Source organism: Rhinolophus hipposideros (genome assembly GCF_964194185.1).
Source record: "Rhinolophus hipposideros genome assembly, chromosome: 9".
In the NCBI taxonomy this organism is placed as follows: domain Eukaryota; kingdom Metazoa; phylum Chordata; class Mammalia; order Chiroptera; family Rhinolophidae; genus Rhinolophus; species Rhinolophus hipposideros.
This window is the reverse complement of record NC_138055.1, coordinates 5060372-5086270: the sequence shown is the minus strand read 5'-3', so window position 1 is coordinate 5086270 and position 25899 is coordinate 5060372. Positions and strand designations below refer to the sequence as shown.

Below are 25899 nucleotides of genomic sequence, written 5' to 3'. Positions count from 1 at the left end.
TTGTGGCCTTGGGAGGTGCCCAGGCCTTGTCCGGGAGGAACTGCAGACTATGTCCTCGGGGAAGCCCCCCACCGTCCTTTGTCTTCTCTCCCGGGAAACGGACTGTTCCATGCACCGGTGGGCCCCACGGGAATCCCACCCCACTGCCAAGCACCCCAGAGAGGAGCATCAAGGTTGGCTGGGTGGGGCTAGCAGTCTCACTGTCATCAACAGCAGCCGGCCACGCCTGGCTCTGGCACTATGGTAATAAATCTGCACCACAGCTCCACACCAGAGGCACTGTTCCTTGTGATCCAATTCTCAGGTGAGAAAACTGAGGCCTAGGGAAAGGCAGAGACTTGCCCAAGGCTAGAAAACAGGCAGAAGGAGGATCTGAAGCCCAGTGAGTCTGGGTCCAAAGCCCTTACTCTGCTCTTCCGTGATTCGGCTTCTTTGAAGGAGAGCGTCGAGCTCACGTCTCCAAAAGCCCGTGCCAAAGCCCTCTCCTCTTTAGTCTTGCTGATGCCCAGCAGAATTCGCTTGCCCCGGGCTCCCAGACCAGGTGCACCTTTGTTCACGACTTCCTTCCTCTGCACCGGACCTTGAGCTTGGTCATCCTGTCTCTGCTCTAGGCTGAAGACAGACCTGAGTCTCCTTTAGATCCTCGCACCCAGCAGAGAGTCAGGTGGAGTGGGTGCTCAGATGTCAGCAGGAGAAACCGAATGGCACACGTGTGCTTACACACACCAGTGACAGGGAGCTCACTACCATACAAGGCCAATCCACTGGAGCACAGCACTGTTCTGATTCCTTTGGGGGACACAAAGGGGGCTCATTCAAGGCTCTCCACAGCCTTCCCACTGTGTGCAGTGAGAGCCCTGAGCAAGCTTGTTTCCAACCCGTGATCCATGATCCCGGAGCGGGGCTCTGGGTGGGGTAGGGAAAGTGCAATGCTTCTGAATCCAGCTCAAGGCCCTTCATCTTTATTTATGGCCACAGCTGAATATTCCCAGAAGCCAGAGAGCTCCTCGGCAAAGGGACTTAGCTACAAAGCAGAGAGGAGGCCCCATGGGTTCTGGGGCAGACTAGAGGAGGCTCTTCTCAGGAAATCCTTTCAGTTGGCAACAAAGGAACTAAAGGATGTAACATGGAGAAAGTGCCCTGAAGGCCCCAGCTCTGGTAGGGTTCTGCACCGGGCTTCTCATGGGCTGCCTAGACCCGCCAGCTCACCCTCTGGAAGGCATCGCGCACTGGGGCTGATGGAGCTCCTAAGTCTTCTGGGCCAAGGGTGGGGGTGGCAGACAAGGGTGCTGGAAGGGAAAGGAGGTTGAACTGCGGCTGCTTCCTGACGCAGGGGACCCTTGGCTGGTGGGGCTGGCACACACCCTCAGAAACACCATTCCAGTGTGGTTTGCGATAAAACACAGCTCCTTGCAGGCTGCGGCCCAGAGCCCGGTGCACAGCGAGTACTCATTCATTCAGCCACAGCTGAGGGAGGACAGAGGATGGGAGGGAAGGAAGGGACTAGGGTGCCAAGGAGGACAGAAGCCCCAGCTCTGCTCGGCCCCCACCCAGCGGTCCAGGCCTGAGACGCGTCTTGTCTGCGAAGCCCCCTTCTGCGGCCCCTCCCATGCCCAAGCGGTCACCAAGGCTGTTGACTTTCCCTCACCACCTTGCCCATGGCACAGCCCTGGCTTGGGCCGAGACCTCTCCCTACAGGCACAGTGGATGTACTTCTCCTGAATCCTGGCCTCCAGCCTCTCTCTCCCAATCCCAGTGGCCATCATACGGACACTAGACAGAACAGGGTACAGTGTGCTGGCACCAAAGATCAAGTCCAAATGGGGTCTCTGGGGTCAGGTGTCCCCGCCTCCCTGGGCAGCATCCTACATGAGCACAGGTCTGGAAGCTGCGATGGGGACACACAGTCATCAGCTGGGACCCCTAGTCATTTCTGCTCAGTGTAACCACCACTCACGGTCGGACAGTGGCCACCCCCTCCCCTGCCAGACACTGAAGGGTCATGTCTGGGATGGGCCCAAGGGCTATGAAGGAGATGGCTGTTTTCCAGCAAGTAGGGTTTCCAGAGCAGACACCAATGGGTTGGAGGTCAATGTGCTTCCGAAAGGCCTCTGCAGGCAGGACTGTGGTTTGCCAACGAGGCCTGCTTTTGGCCCAAGGTGCTGCTGTTTGTTTTTATTAATAGCTGGCTGTTAGTCCTACCTTGGACCAAGAATCCAGGTTTGCAGTTATTTATAATAACTAAAAATTACTTCTGGATCCAGCTTTGGTTGCTTTGTGTTTCCCATGGATGTTTTACGATTTGAAACAGAGACTCTGTGTTCTGCCCGGACCCCACCCATGTTTTCCTGGCTGCCAAGAGCCTACTGTGTGTCAGGCTCTGTGCCCGGCTCTGGCAGCCCAGCTCCCACCGAGGGTCCTGGAGCAGAGGCAGAGGCGCCAGCCATCTTAGGAACCAAACTCAACCTCCAACCCTGAGAACTCTCTCCCGGCCCCTGAGGGCTGAGGCCCCAGCCCTCCCCGGCTCCTTTCAGAAGGGAGGCTTAGGCCGAAAAGCCTCTTGGCTATTGAGCGGCTCTTGCAAAATTGCATTTGATGAGTTAAGTGTAAATAAATGAGAACCAGATGGATTAGATTTCGGGTAAAATACACATGGGTCTTAGAGCTTCGGGGCCTGGGTTCTGCCAGATCCAGGACACTCCCTAAGCTGTCAGAGATGCTGGCACAGGCAGGCAGGAGGTATGACTGGGGTCTCCCGGGACCTGTCTACTTCCTGGTCTGGGCATCAGCTGGGCCTTTTCTGAGGCTCCTAACTCCCCAGCAGGTCGGCTGTGTGTAGAAGACACAGGGTCCCCGCTGCAGCGCTGATGTGTCACTGAGCTTCTCAGGCTGGGCCTGACTCCAAGATCAGGGCTGGGAGAAGAGACACACGAGTGGTAGTGGGCAGACTTTCCAGACCTGCAAACCCACTGCTCACATCCAGACCCGAGAGCCAACCCAACGGAGGCCAGCGCTCTGCTGAAGTCTGCTGGCTCTCAGGGTCTGGTCACCACATCCCTCATCCGGGCTTCCCTTGGCCACGGCTGCCTGTGGTCCCCCAGTGACGGCTGAGAAGCACGGAACATCTCTAAGCACTGGAGTTTGCTGCCCAGCTCCGACTGCTGACCACTCCTCCTTACAATGACCCGCGTGAGGTCTCCCTGTGACCTCTATGTACCCGTCCTGGTTCTTGTTCCTTAAGTCACACCAGCTGGGGTACAAGATTCAGTGAGTAACTTGCTGTGTGGCCTTGGGCAGGTCACTTAACCATTCTGGGCCTTGGTTTCTTTCTCTATAAAACAGGGATCCAAGTACCTGAAGTTGAATTAAAGGAAATAACGGAGGCAAAGCACTTAGCACAGGCGTGGCACACACATTCCACACAGAAATGTCAGCAATGATGAACAGGCCCCTGCCGGCATCCAGGGAATCCCAGATGTGAGCGCCTCTGGGGTTTGGTGAAGTCCCTTCCCAATTGTAAAAGGGACAACAAGCCGCCTCAGAAGGCAGTGCTCAGTCTCGCCCTGGCCTTCCGGTTTCCACATGCAGCAGCTTCAGCTCCTGGAACGGCTCCCTGCTCGTTGTTCTGGCCTGCTCACCACGGGGGGGGGGGGGGGGGGAGACCCCCTCTCAGGTACTTAATGTTGGCCCAGAACTGGACACAGGGCTGTGCGTGTGGCCTGCTCGGGGCTGTGGGACAAGCCCCACCCGTTCATGCTCTGCACATTCCACCTCTTTTACTTCTCCAGTCACTTACTCTTGTTGGGATATAATTCACATTACATAAAATTCACCATCTTAAAGGGTCTACTTCAGTGGTTTTTAGTATATTCACAAGGTTGTATGAACATCACCATGACCTAATTCTAGAACATTTCTATCACCCCCAAAAGATGCCCTGAACTCAGTATCAGTTAGTCCCAATTCTCCCCTCCCCCAGCCCCCGGCAACCACTAGTCTACTTTCTATCTTTATGGATTTGTCCATTTTGGGCATTTCATATAAAATACGGAATCATACAATGGGTGGCCTTTTGCGTCTGGTTTCTTTCACGTAGCACAGTGTTCTCAAGGTTCGTCCGTGTTGGAGCGTGTTTCCTTCCTTTTTATGCCTGAATACTATCCTATCACATGGCTAGACCAGTTTCTCCATTGACCAGTTCATGGATATTTGGATTATTTCTACTTTTTAGCTATTATGACACATGCTGCTGTGTACGATCACGTACAAGTCTTTGTGTGGACGTGTTTCAATTCCCTTGGGTCCACACCTGGGAGTGGCACCGTGTGGTCACGTGGCACTTCTGCTTTAGTGCTCTGAGGAACGGTCAAATGGGTTTCCACAGTGGCTCGTCACCAGGTTACTTTCCCACTAGCAAAACAGGAGGTCTCCAATTTCTCCACAGCCTCGCCGACACTTATTTTCCATTGCTTGTGTGTTTAAAAAATCATAACCACCCTAGTGGGTGTGAAGTGGTGTCTCATTATGCTGCAGACTTGCATTTCCCTAACTAGGGACGTTGAGCATCTTTTCATGTGCTTGTGGTCCAGTCATGTCCCTTCTTTGGAGAAACGTCCATTGAAATCCTTTGCCCATTTTAAAATTGGGTTCTTAGTCTTTTTACTGTTGAATGGTAAGAGTCCTTTCGACCTGCCCAGATATGTGGTTGGCAGGGACACATTCTCTCCTGTGGACCCGAAGGCCTTCAAGACAGCCTCAGGCAGCACTCTCCCCTGGGAGCTCAGTGCACCTGTGGGGCCATGCTGGTGAGGCCTGGGCTCCTCTAGGGAGCCCGGGAGATGTCACCCAGTCCCATAGCTTTACCAGTCACCTCTTTACCTCCACGCCTGTCTGCTCCACCTGCTCCAGACGTAGGCACCATGGCTGAGCTGGCACCCGCATGTGGAGGTCCAACAAACTTAACCCAGTCCACGCAGAACAAAGCAAAGCCTGGCCCCACCCTCCGCCTTCCCATCTCAGCCAACGGCAGCACAACCCACAGGGGCTTCAGCCAAAACACCTGGAAGCCATCTTGATCTCTCCCTTCCCCACTCCCCACATCGAATCCCTTGGCAGGAGCAGTCCTACCAGCCCATCTGCAAATAAACCCGAGTATGCTGACATCTCACCTTCTCATGTGGGATCACTGGGACCAGCCCCCCTCCTCTCTGGTCCGGATGACCGGGGTGGCCTCCCCACTGGCCTCCCTGCTCCACCTTTGTCCCGCCGCCCTACACAGTGACTGTTCAGTGTCAACCAGCTGTGCTAGTCCCCTGCCTGAAAGCCCCCAAAGCTTCCTCACTCGCTTCAAATACAACACACTCCCTTCCCTGCCAACAAGGCCCAAGTGAACTGCCTGCCACTCCTCCCCCAGCCTCCTCCCTGCTCACTGGCGGCCCTGCTGTGCTTGGACCACAGCTATCTCTGTTCCCATCTCGGGGCCTGTACTTGCTGTTCCTCTGACCAGAATGTTCTTCCCTGATCTTGGCACAGAGGGCTCCTGCTCATTCCGACCTCAGTTCTCAGTCACCTCCTCGGGGAGGCTCTTCCTGACCACCAGACCTAAAGCGGCAGACAAATCACCCCATCACATCGTCCCACCATCTCCCGGCACTTCCATCTACCTGGTGTCTCCCCAGAGAACACAGAGTCCTTGAGAACAGGGGCCACGTCTGTCTTGAGCATCGCCTTATCCCAGGGTTTTAAACGTTCAAGGGGCACATAACCCATGTTTGTGGACCAGGTAACTGACTGAGAACTACAGAACGTGGTTGGGGAGGTGGCTGTGGGCCAGAGGCTCTGGCTCTTGGCCTGTCCCATTAGGCATGAGCTGTGTGGCCCCGGAGGGGCTGCCCAGTGAGGCCCTGGAGCTCCAGGAGCCAGTCGAGGAAGGCAGCTCTAGACGAGTGATGGCTGGTGGCAGAGGCCATTGGCTCATCGGGGGGGGGGGGGCAAGTGAGGGCTGGTCAGAGAAGAGCTGTGCTCATACATTTGCTGCCTCAGCCTTGCCTGAGGTGAGCCCCATTGTGGAGCAAGTTCAGCCCTGCCTGTGGGGAGCTTGTGGAGAGATCATGAGGGAGAGGAGCAGATGCCCTCAAATACTGGCACCCTGGGCGCTTGTGGTCCTCAGTGAAGGAACGGAACCGCACGGGGCTCTAGGCAAGTCCGTGAGGCCGAACGTGTTGTCATGCTTCGTCAGTGCCTTCACTGGTACAAGGACCCAAATCATCAGTGAAAGGAAAGCCTCTTTAACTGGGCAGTGCTCCAGGAAGCAGATGGAGGGGTCAGGGTTTGGAGACAGTGCGGTGACCTCTAAATGACACTTCGATAACCTCTGTCTAGGCCACTTATGGCAAGACCAGCTCTTCCTTTAGTCTCTCAAGTGTGGGAAGGAGAGGAGGCTGCAGAAGGGCACCCACATTCCTGAGCCCCTGCTGTGTGCCAGGCACGCTCATCCCCTTGTCTCATGAGCATCAGCCTGGGCGGGAGCAGTGTCATAACCAGGAGCTCTGAGCACCAAGTGGCCTGCCCTTGGTCACCAATGCGGGAGTGACAGAGCCAGGATGGGAACTGGATGATTTTTCCTCCCCACCCTTGGGCCTCTGACAGTACAGCTGTGAATGAGATCCTGGTTGGACATCTGTGGGAGGCACTGGAGTTTTTAAAAATTTCTTTTGATGGGGATAAGAATGGAGGACTGGAAAGTGGGAAGGGAAGCAAACCAAACAAACAAATCATGGAACCAAAGCGAGAAGCTCTAAGAAAAGAAAGGGGAAATGCTCTGACAGCAGTCTTGACGAACAGCCTCAGAAATAAACCAGGCCCAGCTGGATGTGATTACCTCCACGGGCCTGCGCGTGGGGTGGGCAGGGCAACCTGCTGCCTTGGGAAAAACTCCACTGAGCCCAGGAGGGCCCAGGAGCCCCCTAGGCCGCCCTGGTTGGCCCGGGTCCTCTGGCCATTCCATCACGCCTGACTCCAGCCAGATCAAATGACTCACTCCCAGCATTAATTTCCCAGCCTTGGGAAGTACTGCCTGGGATTCTGAACCTTTGGGCATCAATTCTTCCCGATTAATTCAGCAGTTTCTTCGACCTTCCAAACTGGTGAGGGTAAAAGCCAGGACTTTCCACTTGCCAGGCTACTGTGGGAGCTTCCCGGAGACCCACTCTCTACCTCCTCCCCGCCAGCACCCACGCGGTAGTTCTTCGTGAGTGTGGGTGCCCCAGCACACCCCAGAGGCATGGCCTCCTGCCCCCATCCTGCGATGGCTCCTTAGCAGGGCTGCCTGTGAGCTGGCTTGTTCCTTCCCCCACTCAGCAGCCCCTCGTTAACAGGCCCGGGGGGAGGGGGGGAGTAATGTGGCCGCAACACGACTGAGAAATGATTTTGTGCCAAGAGAGTCAACACAGGTAAGAGAGTGGCTGCAAGAGGGCAGAGGTGGAGGGCTGAGCGTGGGCACCAGGGGGCTTTGCGGCACATGGGACCTGAGCTTCGCTGAGCACCGGAAAGACCACCAGGCCTCCCCATGGCCAAGCCCATCCTTTCCAGCTCAAGTTCCTCTCCATGGCGTCCCTCCCCTCAAGAACCTAGCGTGGCTACCATCACTTTCCCAATAAAACTGGTTATTTAAACATTAGAATTTACGAGGAATTTTGAAAAACAGTTAAAAAAAAGAATCAATAATCCTACACTCTAGCTACAAGCACAATCATGAACGTCTGTTTTGTTCCTCTTTTCGTGTGCCGATTTCCTCCTGGTGTAATGAGTCACTCTGTACGTGGCCTTTCCACCTTTCCTCACTGAAAGTTGTCAGTGCGCTTTCTGTGCTGGGCCCCAGTCCTGACCGGCCTTCTTACCTGCTGTCCGTCTGGTCGGCAGGTGACCCCCCCACCCTGTCCCTCATGCACTTGTCTCTACTCCACCCTGTTAATAATCTCCCCAGAAAGGGACCCGGGGCAGCCACAGCCCTTCACACTTTAGGCATTATTTCCTTCACATTGTGGGTCAAAGACGTGAGCTTTACACTTCCCTCACTGCTGGACCCCATTAATCTGATTTCCCCCCCAAAACTGAGCTTGCATGGCTTGCATGAGCAATTGCCTCAACTGAAGTCATCTTCTTACGCCTACATCTTCCCCCAGAGAACATCCATGAGTAGCCACATGCATTCATTCATTCACTCCCTCGCTCACTCAACAAGGACGCAAGGCCTCGCACTAGTGCAGGGAATAAGCGGCGAACATGGGGTCAAGGCCTGCCCCGAGAGAGCTGCCCGTCCGGCGGGAGAGGTAGTGAGGTCGATACAGATCAGCTGCTGACTGGGGTGAGCAGCCGGGATGGGGGAGCCTCTCTCTAAGCGGCGTGAGGAGCAGCGCAAGGAAAGGTGGGTTTGGTGGTGAGATGCAGTGTGTGCATGCATGTGTGTGCACGTGACTGTGTGTGGTGAGGTTGGAGCAGCTTGTGGGGACCTAGTGGCTGTTGAAAGAGGGGTTGGGAGCCAGGCTTGAGTCCGTGACGTGCCTAATATGCAGCCAAAGGTGACCCCTGTGTCATGCGGTGTCTCTGGTCCCGCTCCCCACATAAGAACGCAGGACATGGTGAGGCCCAAAAGGAACACCCACGGAGCCATAGTAGGGGAGTCATACCACTATAGTCTCGCTGGCGGCTGGGTTGGAGACACAAAAGCAAACATCTGTCAGTACCCAATGAGGGGTCTTCTTGCACCCCAGTCTCGCGGGCGGCCGGGCGAGACACAGGAAGTAGGATCCACACGCTCCACAATCCGCCATCCACGTCTGCTAACCCCACTTGCTAGGCGCAATCTGCTGTCCACTTCTCTGCCAACCAACCCACCAACCAATTCCCTCGCGTCGCCACGGCAGTTATATTAGTGGCTAATGGCTAACCAGTCACAGCTGCTGGCCACCCAGCCACAGCGGATGGCCATCTGATCACAGCTGATGGCCATCTAATAATCAAGCCAGTACCTCTCCACATGAGGCCAAGAGCCCAGAAACTGCTCTCTGGGACTCTGTCCCCACTCCCTGACACTGCTACATTTGCAGGTTTAAATCTCCAGGTCTCAGACCCGGAGAGCATTTAGGGCTCTTGGCTCTGCTGACAGAGACCACTGTCTACTCCTGAGCCTTCCCCACCTCTAGGCTTTGCACATGGCGTCCCTCCTCCCCTGACCCCACCTCCACCCCCAACTGATGACCTTTCACTCATTCCTGGCAGGGCAAGTCAGTCCCCACCCCCGCTCCAAATACTTCGTTTCCTATTAATTACACCAAGGACGCCATGTTGGGAGTATTTCTGCACACAGCCCAGAGCTCCCTAAGGGTGGGAGTCATGTTGACATCATCTCAGGACCCGTTGACCTCGCAGACATGGGCACTCAGGGGGCATTTGCTGACCCAGAGGTTACAAATCATTTCTCCGAGGCATTTCTGTTACTCTAACCAGACAGCTGCCGCAGCAGCTCTCACTCAGCACCCACGGGCTGCCAGGCTCCCACATCCTGGTCTTTGATTCCAGTCCCACATCTCGGCTACACGATTACACATCAACAGTGAGAAAAGCTCTGACAGAACACCGGCGGGAAAGCAGCACACAAACACCAATGCACGATCGTAACCATATGAAGTCAGGTCTGCACACAGATGATACAGGACAAGAACGTTAGGACACAAAACACTGTTGACCTGTTGGGGTGGCAAGCTAATGACGGAATTATTTTCTGTCTTTTCTATTGATTTCTCTGAGTGTTTCTGTATAATTATTACACGTGTGGAAGATGGATAAGTAAACAGACCTTTTCAGCTCTGCATGATAAGTATGGTGATCCTGGTCAGTCCAAATGCAGGGAGGGGAGCAAGTTATCTTGCCCAGGAGGGCCAAGGGAGTGGTGACTAAGGACAAACTGCAGCACTGGGAACAGGTAGGGGGAGACAGAAGGTTCTCCAGGCAGAGGGAAGCACAGAGGGCATGAGGTGCCTGAGGGCAGGCTGAATATTCGTACTGAGAGGAGGCGAGGCTGGAGTGGCAGGCAGTGTCCTGGTCACGAGGGGCCAGTTGCCAGCTGAGGAGGCAAGACTGCCGAGCAGCAACAGGGGACCCCGGCGGATCCTACCCAGAGGGGCCTCTACCAAGACTTGTCCCAAATGACTTCACTAGCATCTGACCCCTTGGCAGCCAGTGGATAAGCCAAGGTGGCCTGTGAGATCCTCTCCCACTGTTAAGGTAGCACCTGGGGTCTTGCTAAAGACCCCAGACCAAGCCGCTGGGTGGCTGCCATCATTACCGACCTCCCAAAAAGCAAGGCATGCCAGCCGGGCACAGGGCATCTCTGCCAGCCGGTTATTTCCAGCTGCATGTGGTTGGGACAAGGTGGGTGACAGGGAGGGATGCTGGGGCAGGCCATGCACAGGGCTGGCTAATGGCCACTACAAACAGCCAGGGCCAGGCCTGCTGGTGCTGGGGAGGGGGGGTCACTGCAGCGTCTGTTCAGACACAGCCAGGCCCAGCCAACGTCCAGGGTGACCCCAAACGCCATCCAGGGCCCAGGCCAGTCCAAAATAAGCAAGACTGTTGGCAGAGGGAGTGCTATGCCAGAGACTCTGGGACACCCTTATTTGTAGATAATGCCCCTTTTTAGGCACATGGCTCAGTTCTGGTTTGGGGCATATGTTCTGGTGGTAGAATATTTTTAAAGAGCCTTCACAAGACACTTATTTTTTGTTTATTTCTCAGAGTTCTGACCAAGTCTTTGGCACACAGACTACAAACAAGAAAGATGAAGGAAAGTGTCTGCTGGCCTGGCCTGCCCTTTGCAACTGGGTGTTTCTCTTTGCTGTTTATGGATTTGGCATTCTCTGCCCTGAGCCACCAAATCGAGACCTCTTCAGAGGTGGATTCAGCTCAGTCTGACCAATAGGCAGGGAGGCCTCATACGGCGACACAGCCCCTGACGTGAACGTACACCAGAGGGAGAGCGGGACGGAGGGATGGCCGAGCACGGCCCTGATGCCTTCCTGTGCCCCCACGCTTCCACACAGGCCACTTGGGGGTAGTCCCCTTCCGGGAACACCACTGCACCTCCTTCCGGGGTGAGAAAAGTGAGATTTGCCCCAAACCACTGCTGAGAAGGCAGCTGGGAGCCAAGGCTCGACGTGTCTGATTTCCAAGTCCCCGCTCTGCTGCCATGAACAAAACCTCATGAGATCTGAAAACCACTGTTGAATCCCATCCCTTTATTTTACACATAATGGGGAAACTGAGGCACAGAATGGCAGGGAGTTTCCCAAGGTTCCCAGCAAGTCCCGACTCTTGGCCCACGGCCCCTTCCCCCCAGCACCCGCCTGGCCCCTGCTGTAAGAAGCTCCCTGCTGCTCTGCCCACACCCCAGGCCTGTCCCCAGTCCTGAGCTGGCCACAGGCATGAGGCTGTAGGATGCCAGTCCACCCCTGCCTGAGGCTCCAACGGTCTACCTCCCTACACCCGACTCCAGGAGCTCCCTGGTTCTGGAGCGATTTGGGGAGAGAAGGAAGTCCGTTTATAAAGACGAACACAGCATCCAATGTGTTTCTTTTTCTCAGGCCAAAGAATTTCCATCAGATTAAAGTTGCTAAAAGCCGAGAGGAGAGGCGGACCTGAATCTGACTTGTCCTTCGACAGCAAATCCCTCCAACCAAGCGTGTTTAGGTCACCTGAATGTGGGCCAAGAATGGGGCAGGGGGTGCAGGGGGCGTAAATAAAAAGAACAGGAAGGAATCTCTCAAGTTTACCTTAAAGAACATTGGTGTTTATGGAGTAACTATATGACTGTCCGAAGCTGTTTAGTTTCACATTGAAATGGTCAGCATTTCGTTCCCCCAGCAAGAAACGCATTTGAGCTGTTGAAGTATAAAGACAAATAAACAGAGGCAACTCGAGCCTTCATTAAGGGTTCAAGGGAGCAACACATTGTGTCCAGCTGTCCTCCAAGATGCAAGGGGATGCCTTCAGAAAGGGGGCGGCGGTGCGGCCCTTTCATCCAGGCAGGGACCGGCCCAGCCCAGGGAGAGCCATGACTGCTATGCCAGGAAACATCTGAGCGTCCGTGGGGACTTCCTCCCACGTGCGCAGCTGGGCTTCTGGGCCCCGTTGGAGTCCCTAAATCCCTCTCTTCTCCTCTCCTCCCTTTGCGTGGTGGCCTCTGATGTCACCTGCTGGTCCACCTCCTTTCTGACACTCACAGACAGGGATCTGCCCATGTTGTAGAGAACAAAACAAACTCGGGAAGAGGTGACGTGTGTCCAAGGTCACAAAACGAGTAAGCGGCAGAGCTGGGAGTGGAAGCCCGGATGCCGGGTGACCCCATGTCAATGAATGAGCACAAGAACCAATGCAAGAGGCTGGGAGAGCTTTGTGCCTGGGTGGGTGGCGCACAGGGGCCCCAGGCAGGAGCCCCAGGTGGGACGTGAGGGCTTCATAAGCAGCCCAGAACCCAGGCTCGTCCCCTGCATCTTTGCCAGCTCAGAAAGTGCGTCCATCTCCTCTAAAAAGTGTCCTGACTCTGCACACTAGGAGTACATGATAATTAGCTAATTCACGTCTGTTGAGCGCTTGTCTTTTGCAGGGCACTGTGGTGTGTGCTTTACAAAGCTTAGCTTATTCGGTCTTTGCATGTCCCTGTCAAAGAAGCACTGCTATTAACCCCACCCGACAGGTGAGGGTACTGAAGCCCAGAGAAGAGAAGTGACTTGCTCCAGGCCACCCAGTAAGTAAGTGATGGAGCCAGGATTCCAAGCTGGGCAGGCTGGTAATACGTCATCCATCTCCTAATCTCGGGCTCCCAGCCCAGGACAGGAACTCATGAAATCCTTATGAAACGAGTGAATGTTAGGATCTCCGGCTTTCAGTGCCATCTAGGAGCTTGAGATCTCATTCCACCCCCACCCCCACCCTGCCCTGACTACTCCAGACTTCTGAACTTGTACATTGTTTCCATTTGGATGGCTGTTGATCATCTCAAACTGAACTTGGCCAAACTGACTCTTGAGTCTACCCCTCTCCTCCCTTTAAAATTTGTCCTAACCTGGCACAGCCGGCAGAAATTCCAGGCAAGAAGCTAGCAGTCAGCCTCGATTCCTCGTCCCCATAGCTCTTACATCTAATCCATCAGCAACGCCTGTTGGCTCTGTTTGCAAATTATATTCTAAATTCAACCACTTCTCATCACCTCCGCCATTGTCACTCTGGACTCGGCCACCCACATCTCTGACCCAGGCCACCACAGTGATCTCTCTTATTCCCTGTAATACATCCTCTACTTAGCAGCCAAAAAGCAAATCCCTTTTAATTAAAATGTCAATCAGACTATGTCAATCCCTGGTGAAAATGTCCATGGCTTCCCAGCTAATTTAGAATAAAATCCCAACGCCCTTCCAGGGCCTCTGTGACCCAGCCCTGCCACTTCCCAACCTCATCTCCACTCCCTCCCTCTCCCTCCTGACCCCTCCAGGCACACTGACCTGTTGCCAGACTCAAGGAGCTTGTCCCCATCTTGGGACTCTGCACTTGTCCTTTCCCTTCTGCCAGGAGGAAAGATCTCCCCTAGATTTTGAAAGAGCGGCTTCCTCCTCCTCTCTGAGGCCCCCTCATCGTGTCCCCTCCCCTTGAACGTGGGCAGACCTTTGTAACTGCCTTGACTGGTGGAGAGTGGGGGAAGTGACTGCTGAGGCTAGACTGTAGAACTTCCGTGCACTCGTGTCTGGTTCTCCTGGGACCCAGCCTCCATGCTGTGAGGGAGCCCATGCCAGCCCGCGTGGAAAGACCGTAGGGCAGGCTGCTCGCTAGTGTTCTGGCCGACAGCCAACATCGACCACTAGACATCAGCAAAGAAGCAGCCAGACCATTCCAGCCCCTGCCATCACGTCCTCCCAGCTGAGGCCCCAGACACGTGGAACAGAGACCAGTCGTCCCTACTGAGCTCTGCCTGGATTCCTGACGCATAGAATCCGCAAGCAGAATCAAAGGGCGTTTTATACAACCAAGTGCGGGGTGGCTTTTCATGCAGCGATAGTATTAGGATACCATCCTCTCCGACGCCAGCACCCCCATCACGGTCTATCACTTTATTCTGTTTTAGTATTTCTCACTGCAGTTGGCCTGACTGAGCTGACTTTAGTGAGCTCCACGGTTACTGGCTTCTCCCCTACTACGTAAGCTCCTAAGTGTGGGGACGTTTCTGCTTTTGTTCACCACTCACTGTATCTTTAGCACGTCACACTGGATCTGGAACGTGGCAGGTGCTCGAACAATTTGCTGTAATAAACAAATGCATGAAGACGAGGTGGAAGGCTTTAGTGTCACTGCGAATTAGAGGATCTGTCATTCGAGTCGTGGATATGCCTTTCTCACGCACCTGGGAGTCCTGCGACAGATGCCCCGTATAATTCACCTTCATCTCTGCATGTGCCAGGTGGGGGTTCGCTGGGATGGAGGACCCAGGCTACAGGCGCTTTTGCAGATTCGTTTATTCATTCATTCTGCAAATATTTATCATATGCCTACAACATGCCAGACACACACTAGGGCGCAAAGAGGTAGACGAAGAGACAAATGAGACAACTTCTGCTTTCAGGGGAGGAAGAGGGGACCCCAGCACAGAGCCACAGTGGAGGTGTATATAACGCGTCACAGAAGACTTTGGAGCAAAAGGGGATGCGGGTTGGGCCTCAAATGACGAGCGCGCGGGACCTCACCAGGCCCAGGCTCAGTGAGGGGTCACAGGGCGAGCTGTAATGAGCAGGGACCTGGAGAGGGACTCGATGGGTTTAAGGGAGGCTGGGCCAGAGGGCACCTCTGTGAGAGAGAAGGGGCGAAGAGGCTGGTAGGGCCCCGGCCTGAGGGGCCTTGTGAGCTAACGGGTGATGAACTGGGAGCTGCTGTGAGTGAAGGGAGCCGAGTGGGCTAAGACACTTGTCTTAATGGGGCTAAGACAATGTCTGGAAGGAAGCTCGAGGGCGACCCAAACACACGTGGGCGGGAAGCTCCTGCCTGCCTGGCCTGGGGAGGCAGTCTAAGCTGTGGGGAGGAGGTGCCCGCCGGTGGGTGAACTCTCGGGAGTGACTGCCCTTTGCCCTTTGGCATGCCTCGCGCCAGCCTGGCTTGGCAGATACTGGGATTTCTGGATGCCCTCAGTGACTTCCAAACTTGCAGGGGGTGCATATGTTAACATCCCGCCAAAGGAAGTCCCTTCCTGAACCCAGCCAGCTTCCCAGAGTTGGCACTGTTCCCGGAGTCATGGGGCAGGGGGTGGGCAGTGGCTTACGGGCTTGAACTGGCAAAGAAATGCACAGTCTTGGGCTCTGTTCCCAGCTCTACCACTGCTGGCTGTGTGACCTAATGTGGGTCACTCTCCCTCTCCGAGCCTCGGTTCCCACATTTGTAAGACAGGGATACCAATGGCTTCTGCCCATGGATGCTGTGAGGACTAAATGAGAGGACATGAGCACAGCATTCTGGGCAACTCTGGGCACACAGCAGAGATTCAACCAAAGTCCCCTCATCTCACCTAAGTGGAGCTGTCTACCTAGCGCAAAGCCAGGCAAATAGTAGGTGCTCAATAAACATTAATGGGGAAGTAGTGATCTGGTTAATAAAACAACTTTCCTGCTCAACCTGGCTACAGATGACTTCTCTTCATCAGGGAACAAAAAGTGCCAAGCCACCAAGTCCAAAATTCAAACTGTGAGCAACGTGAGAGATATATTTTTCAGTAAGTCAAGGTAGAGACTGGGGTGGAAGAAAACATCTGGCTAAGTGAACTAATGGCTTTAGAGAAAAAGGAGCCCTGCTTTGTGGAGACGGGAAAAAATTATCCACTGCTGGTTTTCATTTAGGATGAAAAAAAAATCGGATTCTATTAGCCTAAATATTGCTCTTATGTCCAATTGCATGGCGTTTGGAATAATATTTTTCAAACAGAACTACTGCTATTTCAAGTAATTACAATGCTAAAAGCAGTCATTTGGGGTTGAGCAAGGATCTCATCATGGTTTCAATTCCCTCCGGTGTCATTTTCTGTTATATTTGAGAAATTCCTCAATAAAGATGTCAAATAGAGAGAGGGTTTTGCTCCCCGGAGGCCAGATTTGGCCACCCTCCAGGACACAGTTCCAGGACAGCCATCTCCACAAGAAAATAATCTCGTTTGCTCAAAAGAAAAGAAAAGGTTCAACTGTGAAAATTTCAGCAAGAAAATAATCCTTAAGCCATCAGCCTCGTTTCTCTTAATTAACTCCGAATGCTTTTCAAACTCTACTAATCAGGATTTCGTCCAGCCATCATCCCTTTGGAATTCAATGGTGGTTGAGGGTGGAATGTTACAACCGGACAAGACTCTTGCCCAGACTTCTGGAGACAGAACAACAGGAGAGGCAAATGGGCCTAACTGTCCCCGGTGGGTGATGGGTTGTGGGGTGGGGCTCAGAGAGTGGCTGACCAGAGCTGGTCAGGACTGTACAAGACAACGAAAACCTTCCAACCATCAGTCAGCTGCCAGCACCCATCAGGGCAGGCTTCCGCTGGATGCTTCATCAGGCAACACGATTCCTACTGAGATACAGCAGGTAGTTAAACGACCAAAGCTGATGGGTTGTGAGCAGCAGGGAGTGGTGGGGCTCGTAGCAAACAGGAGAGTCCACCCCAACTCAAAGGGGACAGCTGCAGCACAGCTCCCGCCAGTTGCCACCAGTAGCCACCGAGACAGAGAGGCGCCCCTGCCTCTGGGCGTCCCTCCTCTGCCCACCCTATGGCTGCAGCCCTCCCTCTGGAGTAGGAACTCCACAGGGGGTCATGTACACCTGGAACCCACACCCAACCTTCTAGACCACTTTCTGGATACTTGAGACCCTAAAATTCCCTGTCCAAACGGCTCTACACCTGTCTGTTCTCTGAGGGACAGATGACACTTAGGACCAAGCAGTAGCAAAAGAGAAGATGGTTTGAGGGCAAACAGACAGTGCCTGCACATTCCGGGGTGTGTCCCAGGATGGAGCCAGGGGCGAGAGAAGGGGGTGGGAGTGGGCACTGCCCACACTACCACTTTCGGGTACAAACTCCAAGGGTCCTGGAATTCTAAATCCCAGTCTAGCTTCCCAGGTTATTAGGAGAGAATACTTGTCAAGGTAGACTCCGTTCAATATATTCTAGTTTTGAAACTTCGTATTGACGTTTACATATGTAGCCATGGGGCTTCCGTTGTACTCCTGACAAAACCTCACAAATGTCAGGGGCCAGGTGACGGTGACCAAGCAGGAACAATGTTGGATATTTGTATGATATCCTTTGGTTTTTAAACATTGACAAATCATGCAATGACGATGATGATGACAAAACCGTGGGGACGAACCAAGGGTACAGGCTGGGTGAGGGCCGGGGGCTGCCAGCTCGAAACCTCTGCACCCAGAGGATGACAATATCTGGCACCTGCAGAATTTTCCACCAGCACGCATAGCTTTCCACATCCACTTTCATATTTAACTGTCACAGGTATTACCCACCCGTTTCAGAGTCAGGAGAACTCACGTTTGGAGAGTTTGAGTAACTGGTCCTGAAGCCAGGCTCTGAGGCTACACTGTCACACTCCAAGCCCAGCTTCCTCCTACAGCGGTATTTGTTTCCTCCAACATTCATCAAGCCTCTGGGATCGCGACACTGTACCTGGCATTTTCATTCCGACGGCATTTTATGGCTAAGGCTCTGAGAGGTCACGTGGTCAGTGCAGTTCCCGCCCGGATGGAACCACGGTCTGACTTCTCTAGAGTCGGAGTTTTGTCGTGAGAAGGAAAAAGCCCAGACAAAAAGAGTCTGTTGGGAAGGGTCTGCCCTTCGCCAAAAGCAGAGGGGGCAACAGAGAGAGCCTTTTCTCGGCTGCCATGTGTGTGACGTACAGCCGTCCGCAGTTGTAGTCAGTGCTCAGAGGTGGGGGTAGGGGAAGCCTTACCCAGTTCTTTAAATTAATCAGTCTAAAAGAATCCGTTGTGAAAATCATGTTTTTGAAACAAAGACCCACACAGGCTCCACTGTTAGTATGGAGGCACTGGGTATACCTGCCCCAGCCAAGGACCCAGGGCTTTACAGACACCGGTGGGGTGCTGTGGCTAGGAGGGCAGCCTGGGTTCCACATAGGCCAGGGAGTGCAGACTGAAGGCTCTGGACCCCATGAGGTCTCAGGGGCGTCAAACCAGCCCATTTCAATACATCTCTTCTGAAAGTCGGTGGCCAGATGGACGCCTGTTTCATTCGGAGGGCTCAGTGCACTCTGCTACACACCCACGATCTCATTCAATCTTGTGAGAACCCTAAAAGACAGGGACTGCGAATTCCATTTCACAAGCAAGGAAACTGAGGCATGAAGGTGAACCGACTGGCCAAGGTCACACAGCTGGTAACTTACAGAACCAGGACTGGAGCCCAGAACTGGCCATCCCCAAGGTCTGTCCTCTTGACCACTGGGTGATATTGCCTATTGTCTCGAAGGGACTGTCAGCTCTGCCTTCATGGACAAATGGATTACTCCCTATCATCTGAAAAAGGGGCAAACAACTGGTAAAGCTGAGGGCTTATGCTTTGGGAGGATTCAATACATAACATTTGGATGACAATTAACTCGGTTTCTGGCACAATAGTTGTATTCCAACCCCAGTTCTTTACAATCTAATTAAAGGCTCCACCTATTTCCACAGCCCCACCTCCCACCATTCCTGCCACCCCCTCCCCCCCCCCCCGCCCCGCTGTCTACACTGGCTGTGCCCTCACCTCAGCAAGCTGCTCCCCAACATCTGGAGATCCTGCTCAGGGCAACCCCCTCTCTTTAGCACTCCCCCCACCGTCACTCCATGCAAGGGCAGCTCTTCGCAGGTCCCTCTGGGCTTCAAAAGCCTGTTGCCCAGACGTCCGTTTTAGCACTTATTGTGGGTGTCATTACATGTTCACAGATCTGTTTCTCATAACAAGCTCATCTGAGATCCAGCAGGCATTAAACAAAAACAGGCAGGGAATCGCAGGTAATACACCACAAAGAGGAACAAGTACGGGGGACACCCAGCTCCCTATGCCATGCACCAGCACCCAAGCGGGCACAGTGGAAGGGGTGCCCACTCCTTTCAGGAAGCACTGCACCAAAAGCCATAAAAAAGCCAAAGGATCCTTTGACCCAGGAGTCACACTTCTGGGAAGAACTGCTAAGGGAAAACTAGGGGAAACAAGGAACAAAAAGATTCATTTCCAGAATCACCTCTAGATTCTGATAGTAAAAACAAACAAACAAACAAACAAACAAAATAAGTAAACAATCTAAATGTCCAACCCCAAAAGGGTGGCCAGGTCACCTAGAGTAATACTAATGCCTGTTGGTTGATTATTTGTACCTACTAAGTGCCAGTCACTTCATCCTCCCACAAACCTGGTGACGGAGGCAGCATCATGGTCCCTGGGTTACAGTGGGGAAGTCCGAGGCTCAGAGGTCCGATGACAGTCACAGCTACGAGTCCTGGGAACCCTTTGCTGGGCTCACTTGTCAGCCGTCCATGCATAATCTCGGTTACTGCCCACAACAGCCATGAGACAGCTGCTGTTCACATCCCCCCTTCGTCAATGACAAGTGACGAAGGCCCAGAGCTTGGCCCATAGCCACAGCCACTGCCCCATTCCTGCCAAGTCCATGGTCTCGTGCCCTGGGCTCCAGCCGTCGTGCCCCAGGTTACTAAGCAGCCAGTGGCAGACGAGTGCTTAGGGGACCGGCACTTATTTAGAGACCACGTGCTTTCAGCCATGAGGTGTTCCTCCTGCTCTAGGCTGCAAACCACCTTGGTTATAGCTCCAATTATTCCCCCCCAAAGATGTTGAGGTCCTCACCACCAGTATCTGTGAATGCAACCTTTTTGGGGAGGTACGGTATTCGCAGATGACCGAGTTAAGATGAGGTCATTAACCCAATATGACTGCGTCCTTATAAAAAGGGGAAACGTGGACACAGAGATAGAAATGCACAGAGCAAAGACTATGTGGAAACACAGGGAGAACGACCCTACCAGTGAAGGAACAGCGAGGCTACCGGAAGCTGGGAGAGGCCTGGAAGAGGTTCTCCCAGACAGCCCTCAGAAAGAAGCAACCCTGCTGACACCCTGACTTCAAACGTCTAGCCTCCAGGCAGAGAGAGATAAATTCTTCCTGTTTAAGAGACGTCTGTGGCTGAAGCCACTCAGTTTGGTCCTTTGTTATAGCAGCCCCAGGTTATTAGTCGCTTATCAGACTATGAGGCAACTAGGAAAATGGGGCCAGGTAAAAATACCTGAGGTTCCCATGACGTCCAAGGGAAAATCAAGGGACAAAACCATGCTGACCACCTGATCACCACCACAGTGAAATCTTACCTGGGTGCAGAGAGAAGATTGAAAGGAAATACACCAGCATAACTAAGAGTGCTCTAATTTTTTTGTCCGTTCTACATTTTTCCAATTTTATCCAGCAAGCAACTGGCTTAAAAAATATATATTTGAATCATGAGAGTCTGAAGGTATATAAGAATCCTTGTTAGGAGATGAATTGTGCTGCCCCCAAATTGACACATTGAAGCCCTAACCCCCCAGAACCTTGGCATGTGACTGTATTTAAGACAGGGCTTTTACAGAGGTAATTAAGTTAAAAACGGTTAGGATGGGCCCTACTCCAATATGACTGGTGTCCTTATAAGAGGAGACTAAGACACACAGAGAGACACCAAATATGTGTATGCACAGAGAGATGACCAGGTAAACACGTGGTGAGGAGGTGGCCATCTACAAGCCAAGTTGAGACGCCTCAGGAAAAAACCCAAACAGCCCACACCTTGACCTCAGACTTCTACCTTCAGAACAGTGAGAAAATAAATTCCTGTTGTTTAAGCACCCCCAGTCTGTGCTTTTTTTGTTATGGCAGCCTCTGCACATTAACACAAGGAGGTAAAGGAGAGCAAACCTTCCCACCACCCCCAACCCTGCAAGCTGGAGCTGAGAAGCAGGCAGGGGGTGCCTCGCGGGCAGGGCACGGCGGCAGCACTCACCCAGACAGTTGTGTCCGTCGTGTGCCAGCATGAAGCCGTCAAAGCAGGTGCACCTGTAGTTCCCCGGAATATTGATGCACTCGTGCACACAGCCCCCATTGTAGTAGTCATTCTCACACTCGTCGATGTCTGCAAAACGAGGGGCATGAGAAGTGTCAGAGGAAGAGCCTGGGGTCCCCTCTGCCCCGACTGCTAAAGCCACCTGGACATGAGTGGCGAGGGGATCAGATCACTCAACAGGCACTCACTAGAATCCTCGCTTAGAATCCTTTGGCCTGAGGACCCAAGGATACCAGGATGAAGGTCCTGGCTCTGCAGCACGGCTGGCCAGCACCTTGACAGCAGGGCCACATGGCAGGCCGTGCAGGACGCCTGCCAGCTCCCGCCACAGCGAAGCAGGCAAGAGTCACACCCAGGAGCCTCCCTCGAAAACCTCTTCACAATAACAGCACGTGGGGACCCTGTGTCAAATCCCCCAAACTGGCTCTCTTCAGCCTATTCGAAAGCCTCCCAGAGATGGAGAGCTTGTTACTTGGGAAGCAGAGGGTATTAAATAAAATGAACTTCACATACCACCAAAAAGTGTCAGTTCTGGAATGAGAGAGAGTCCATACACTCCCCACAACTAGTTTCCTTCCACATCAGCCTCTGAAGCCTGAATTTCCATGGCTCCAGTTTTCCTATTCTAACAAAGCCTTCTGTCTCATAAACAATGGCCGATAGCCTTTGTAAAGGTCACCTTTCTGGCTGTTTTAAGTCTTTTTCAACATTTCCCATCAGAGGTCAACGGGCTATCAGTTCTGGAGTTCCAGGGAGATTTGAGCCATGGTGGAGAATAACAGGAACATAATAGGAACACGCCTACGTCTATACCCCAGGGCCGCCGACAACACCGCGCCTTTAGCTCTTCAAATCCCACACTAACTCAGTGACAGAGGCACTGTCATCGTTATTCCAATGTCACAAGGACACTGAAGAAACTGAGGCACCGGGAAGCCAAAACCTTGCCAAAGGACACACACCTAGGAAATGGTACAAGTGGGATTCGAACCAGTGCAGCCCGGCTCTGGAGCCGAAGGGGGCCTAAGCCCGTCCTTGTCTCTGGGAGTGTCAGGCAGGACAAGCCAGGACACGGACAACCGGCAGCATCACCTGGGGGGTGCCTGCCCTTCTCTGGCTCTGCTGGGCTGATGCTTCCTGGGCTTATGGTCCCAACCTACACCCATCCATCCCTCCCTCCACAGGCAATGTGAAGAAGCAGGAAAGGGGGGCAGCTAGAACCCCCCCCCAACAGTGGAACCAGAAGTGCCCCAGCGAAGCAGAATCAGAAGTGCCTCGCAAGACGTTACTATGGAAGAGGCTGTGTGTCTGTCCCCTACCCTGTTGAAGAGGGATTTTACGAAAGCTGGGATAGGGCCAGCCTGAAGCAGAGAGGAGACTAAACGCGAGTCTGGCCGCTCCCTCAAATGCCTGAGGAGCTGGCACAGGGAGACGCCCAGCTCCAGGCTGATCTGGAGGGCAGAGCTACACATAGTGGGGAAGAGCCATGGGTGCCAGGAAACGGTCACGGGTAGGATTCTCCATCAGGATGGCAGAGGCTGTCTCAGGAAGTAGTGAGCTCCCTGACTCTGCAGGTGGCCAAACACAGTCTAGACACCTGCCAGCCAGGGACACTGCCCGCAGAGGGGATAACTTCAGTGAAAACAGCAGCACGAAATCGAGGTTGGACCTGTGCAGCCGACTTCTGGTGCCTGCCCACCCGGGCACAACAGGGGAAGAATAAACTAGCCTGGACCTCCAAAGGGTCAAGGGACAGACGCTTTCTCCTCACCTGCCGGCCGTGGCCAGCAGCGTCGGCTGGGAAGCTGACTCAATCCCGCAAGTCATTTGAATTGTTTTTAATCATATATTTAATGCACGTAGAAGTCTGAAATAACATTAGAGGAGGATGTAAGATTTTATATTTGAAAGGGCACATGGGTTTGTAAAGGCTGAGACATTGATTGCTTCCCAGTTTATGCAGCCCTGACATTTTCCCAGAGCCCCAGCTACACCAATCCAACCATTTCTCCCTGTGGGTCTTCTAGAGATACTCCAGAGCAACGCGGCCCAACTTTAACTCATCAGCCTGCACTTTCCTGGGGTCCCCCTCCCAGTGAATATCGTCATCCTTCCACCTCTCCACCGACATCTAATCAATCACCAGAGCATGGTTTTCCTACACCCTTATCATGGTTACAGTCTGGCCACTGGTCATCCATTTCCACTACCTCTCATCTGATCTGAACCAGAAGCCCCCAAACTGTTCCCTCCATTCAAGCAGGTGACTCTCAGGAGAAGGTAGCTTGGTCCCAACTCTGAGGGTGGAGCCTGACCAATTAACCCAAACAGTGCATGGCATGAGCAACTGCTATTGGTCCCAGGGTGGGCACGTGACTCAGGTTGGAGCAATAAGAATGAGGGAACGGACTTTTGTTTTATGCTTGGGTGAAAGAATTCCCTCTCTCTTCCTCTCATTGTACCTCAGAAGAAAGTTTATAGTCATCTACTCCTGACACATGCACAGGCCCATTAAACTTTCATAGCAAGTTTCTGGAGGAGGTATCTTAACTCCATTTTGTGGTTGAGCAAACGAAAGGGCAGAGAGGTTAGGTAATTGCTTAAGGTCATGTAGTAAGTGGTAGGGCAAGGATCAGAACAAAGGTCTTTCAGTCTACAAAGCCCATGTCCTTTCCAATAAGTCAGAATGCCCACGACTTGCTAGGCATTGGCAAAGTACCGTGTACATGTTATTTCACCCTTGGCACATTTACACTGTGTACCAAGAAAGTATTATCCAATCATCTGAAGACCTATTTATCTGTTCATCCTTGTACTTGTTACACACCACACACACACACACACGTGCACCTATCCATCTACCCAAATAGCCAGCCAGCCATGCTTTCATTCATCCAAACACTCATCCACCCACCCATTATCCATCCACCCAGTCACTCCATAAGCTAGCCATTCAAATACCCAGCCGGCTGTCTTTCCATTTGTCTATTCATGCAAAAATCTATCCATCTAAATATCCAATCAGCTGACCACCCTTCCATTCCTCCAATTACCTACTATTTACCCTTCCATTTATCTAGCCAAACATCCACCCATACATCCAAACATGCGTCTATTTATCTAAATATTCAGCCAGACACCCGTTCTTACATTTATCTAAACATTCATCCATCCAAACATCCATTGACTCATCCATCCATCCACATGGCTAACTACCTGTCTATCGAGTCATTGATCCAAAGAGCCACCCATCTATTCAGACACACACACACACATCCAAACACCTACCCACTCATTCATCTATCTAGACAAACACCAACCTATCCATCCACCCAAACATATATTCATCCCATCAATTCTTTCAGACATCATCCATGCAAACTGCTTACAAAATACATACACTAAGATTTTCAAAAAGAATAAGATGTTAGGATGAAAAAAAAAAAAAAAAGAAAAGAAATGAGGGTTGAAGAATACGAGAAAGCTGGCGAAAGTGTGCAGAAATACGTTTGGTAATTCCAGCACAATTTCAAAAGCTAGGCCACAAATATGGTTCTGAGCTTCCTAGAGGCCAAAGCAAAAAAGGAAACACAATCAGTTAGTCACCACATCCAGGAAATGCACGCAGACCAGCTATTTTAATGGTGGTAAAGTCTGAGAAAAATGTATCTTCCCCTGATTAGGATAATCATACGCCCCACTTTGCCTGGCATAGTTCCAGTTTTTGCCTGCTGTCTGGGTGTAATTATTAACAGCACTCTTTTCACTATCAGAATGATAAGCTATTTGATTATCATACCCTTACGGCTTTATAAAGACATCACTGAAAAGTCAATAACACAACTCTGGGCTTTTCCTTCCTTCCATTCCCCATAGCAGATACCAATGGGCTGAAGGGTGCAGGAATGGTTGATGCTCACATCTCTTCCCACAATCTGTCCCCAAGGAGTTTCCCCCACATCTGGTATCTCTCGGATGATTAGTGCTTCTCCAATCCCCGGCCTGAGAGCTCCCCCAGGCTTCTGAGGCCAGCCTGCTCTATCGCAGCATCCTGGGCTCACAAACTCACCCCCACCCCTTATTTTCCGTGCCTGTGCTTTGAATTTTTGTTTTTTAAGATCATGTGTGCCTCCTCCTTTAATACATAAGAGATAAACACACAAACAAATGAACTAAAAAAAATAATCGGTGCCAAAGCAAGTGGATTTATTACTGTAATAAACATATCCAAGAGCCACCAGTGATGGAGGGGGCTCAGCAGGCCTCCAAGATGCCCATCAGGCTCCTACCACTTTTTAAGGACCATTCAAGCCAGATAGCGGGGAAGAGGCAGATGGGGTGGGGAGAGGACCAAGGAACGGAGCAGGGCAGAGCCAAGCTTGCTGGATGTTTATTCATTTTTTTTGTTTTGTCTCATTAAACTTTGTTTTAATCGGTTGTATGTTTATTTTTAAAGGACTGTTGTGGGTTGAATTGAGCCCTCCCCAAGATGTGTTGATGTCCTAACCCCCAGTATCTGTGAATGTGACCCGATTTGGAAATAGAATCTTTGCAGATGTAATCAAGTTACGAATAGGTCAGACTGGAGGAGGGTGGGCCCCAATCCAATGACTGGTGTCCTTATAAGTGGAGGGAAATTTAGATACAGACCCACAGAGGATGTTAGCATCGAGAGAGCACCATGGGAAATCACACAGACACACAGA

At 52.4% G+C, this 25899-nt stretch overlaps 1 protein-coding gene across 4 annotated transcripts in view; it reads right to left on the bottom strand.

Moving 5' to 3' along the window:
* Positions 1-25899, bottom strand: part of SCUBE1 (signal peptide, CUB domain and EGF like domain containing 1) — a 129749-nt gene that overhangs the window by 87999 nt on the left and 15851 nt on the right. For all 4 annotated transcript variants that reach the window (XM_081058358.1, XM_081058359.1, XM_081058360.1 and 1 more), the window contains exon 3: positions 21134-21262. In XM_081058358.1, coding sequence (XP_080914484.1) covers positions 21134-21262 — 129 coding nt within the window. The remainder of the gene's footprint in view (positions 1-21133; positions 21263-25899) is intronic.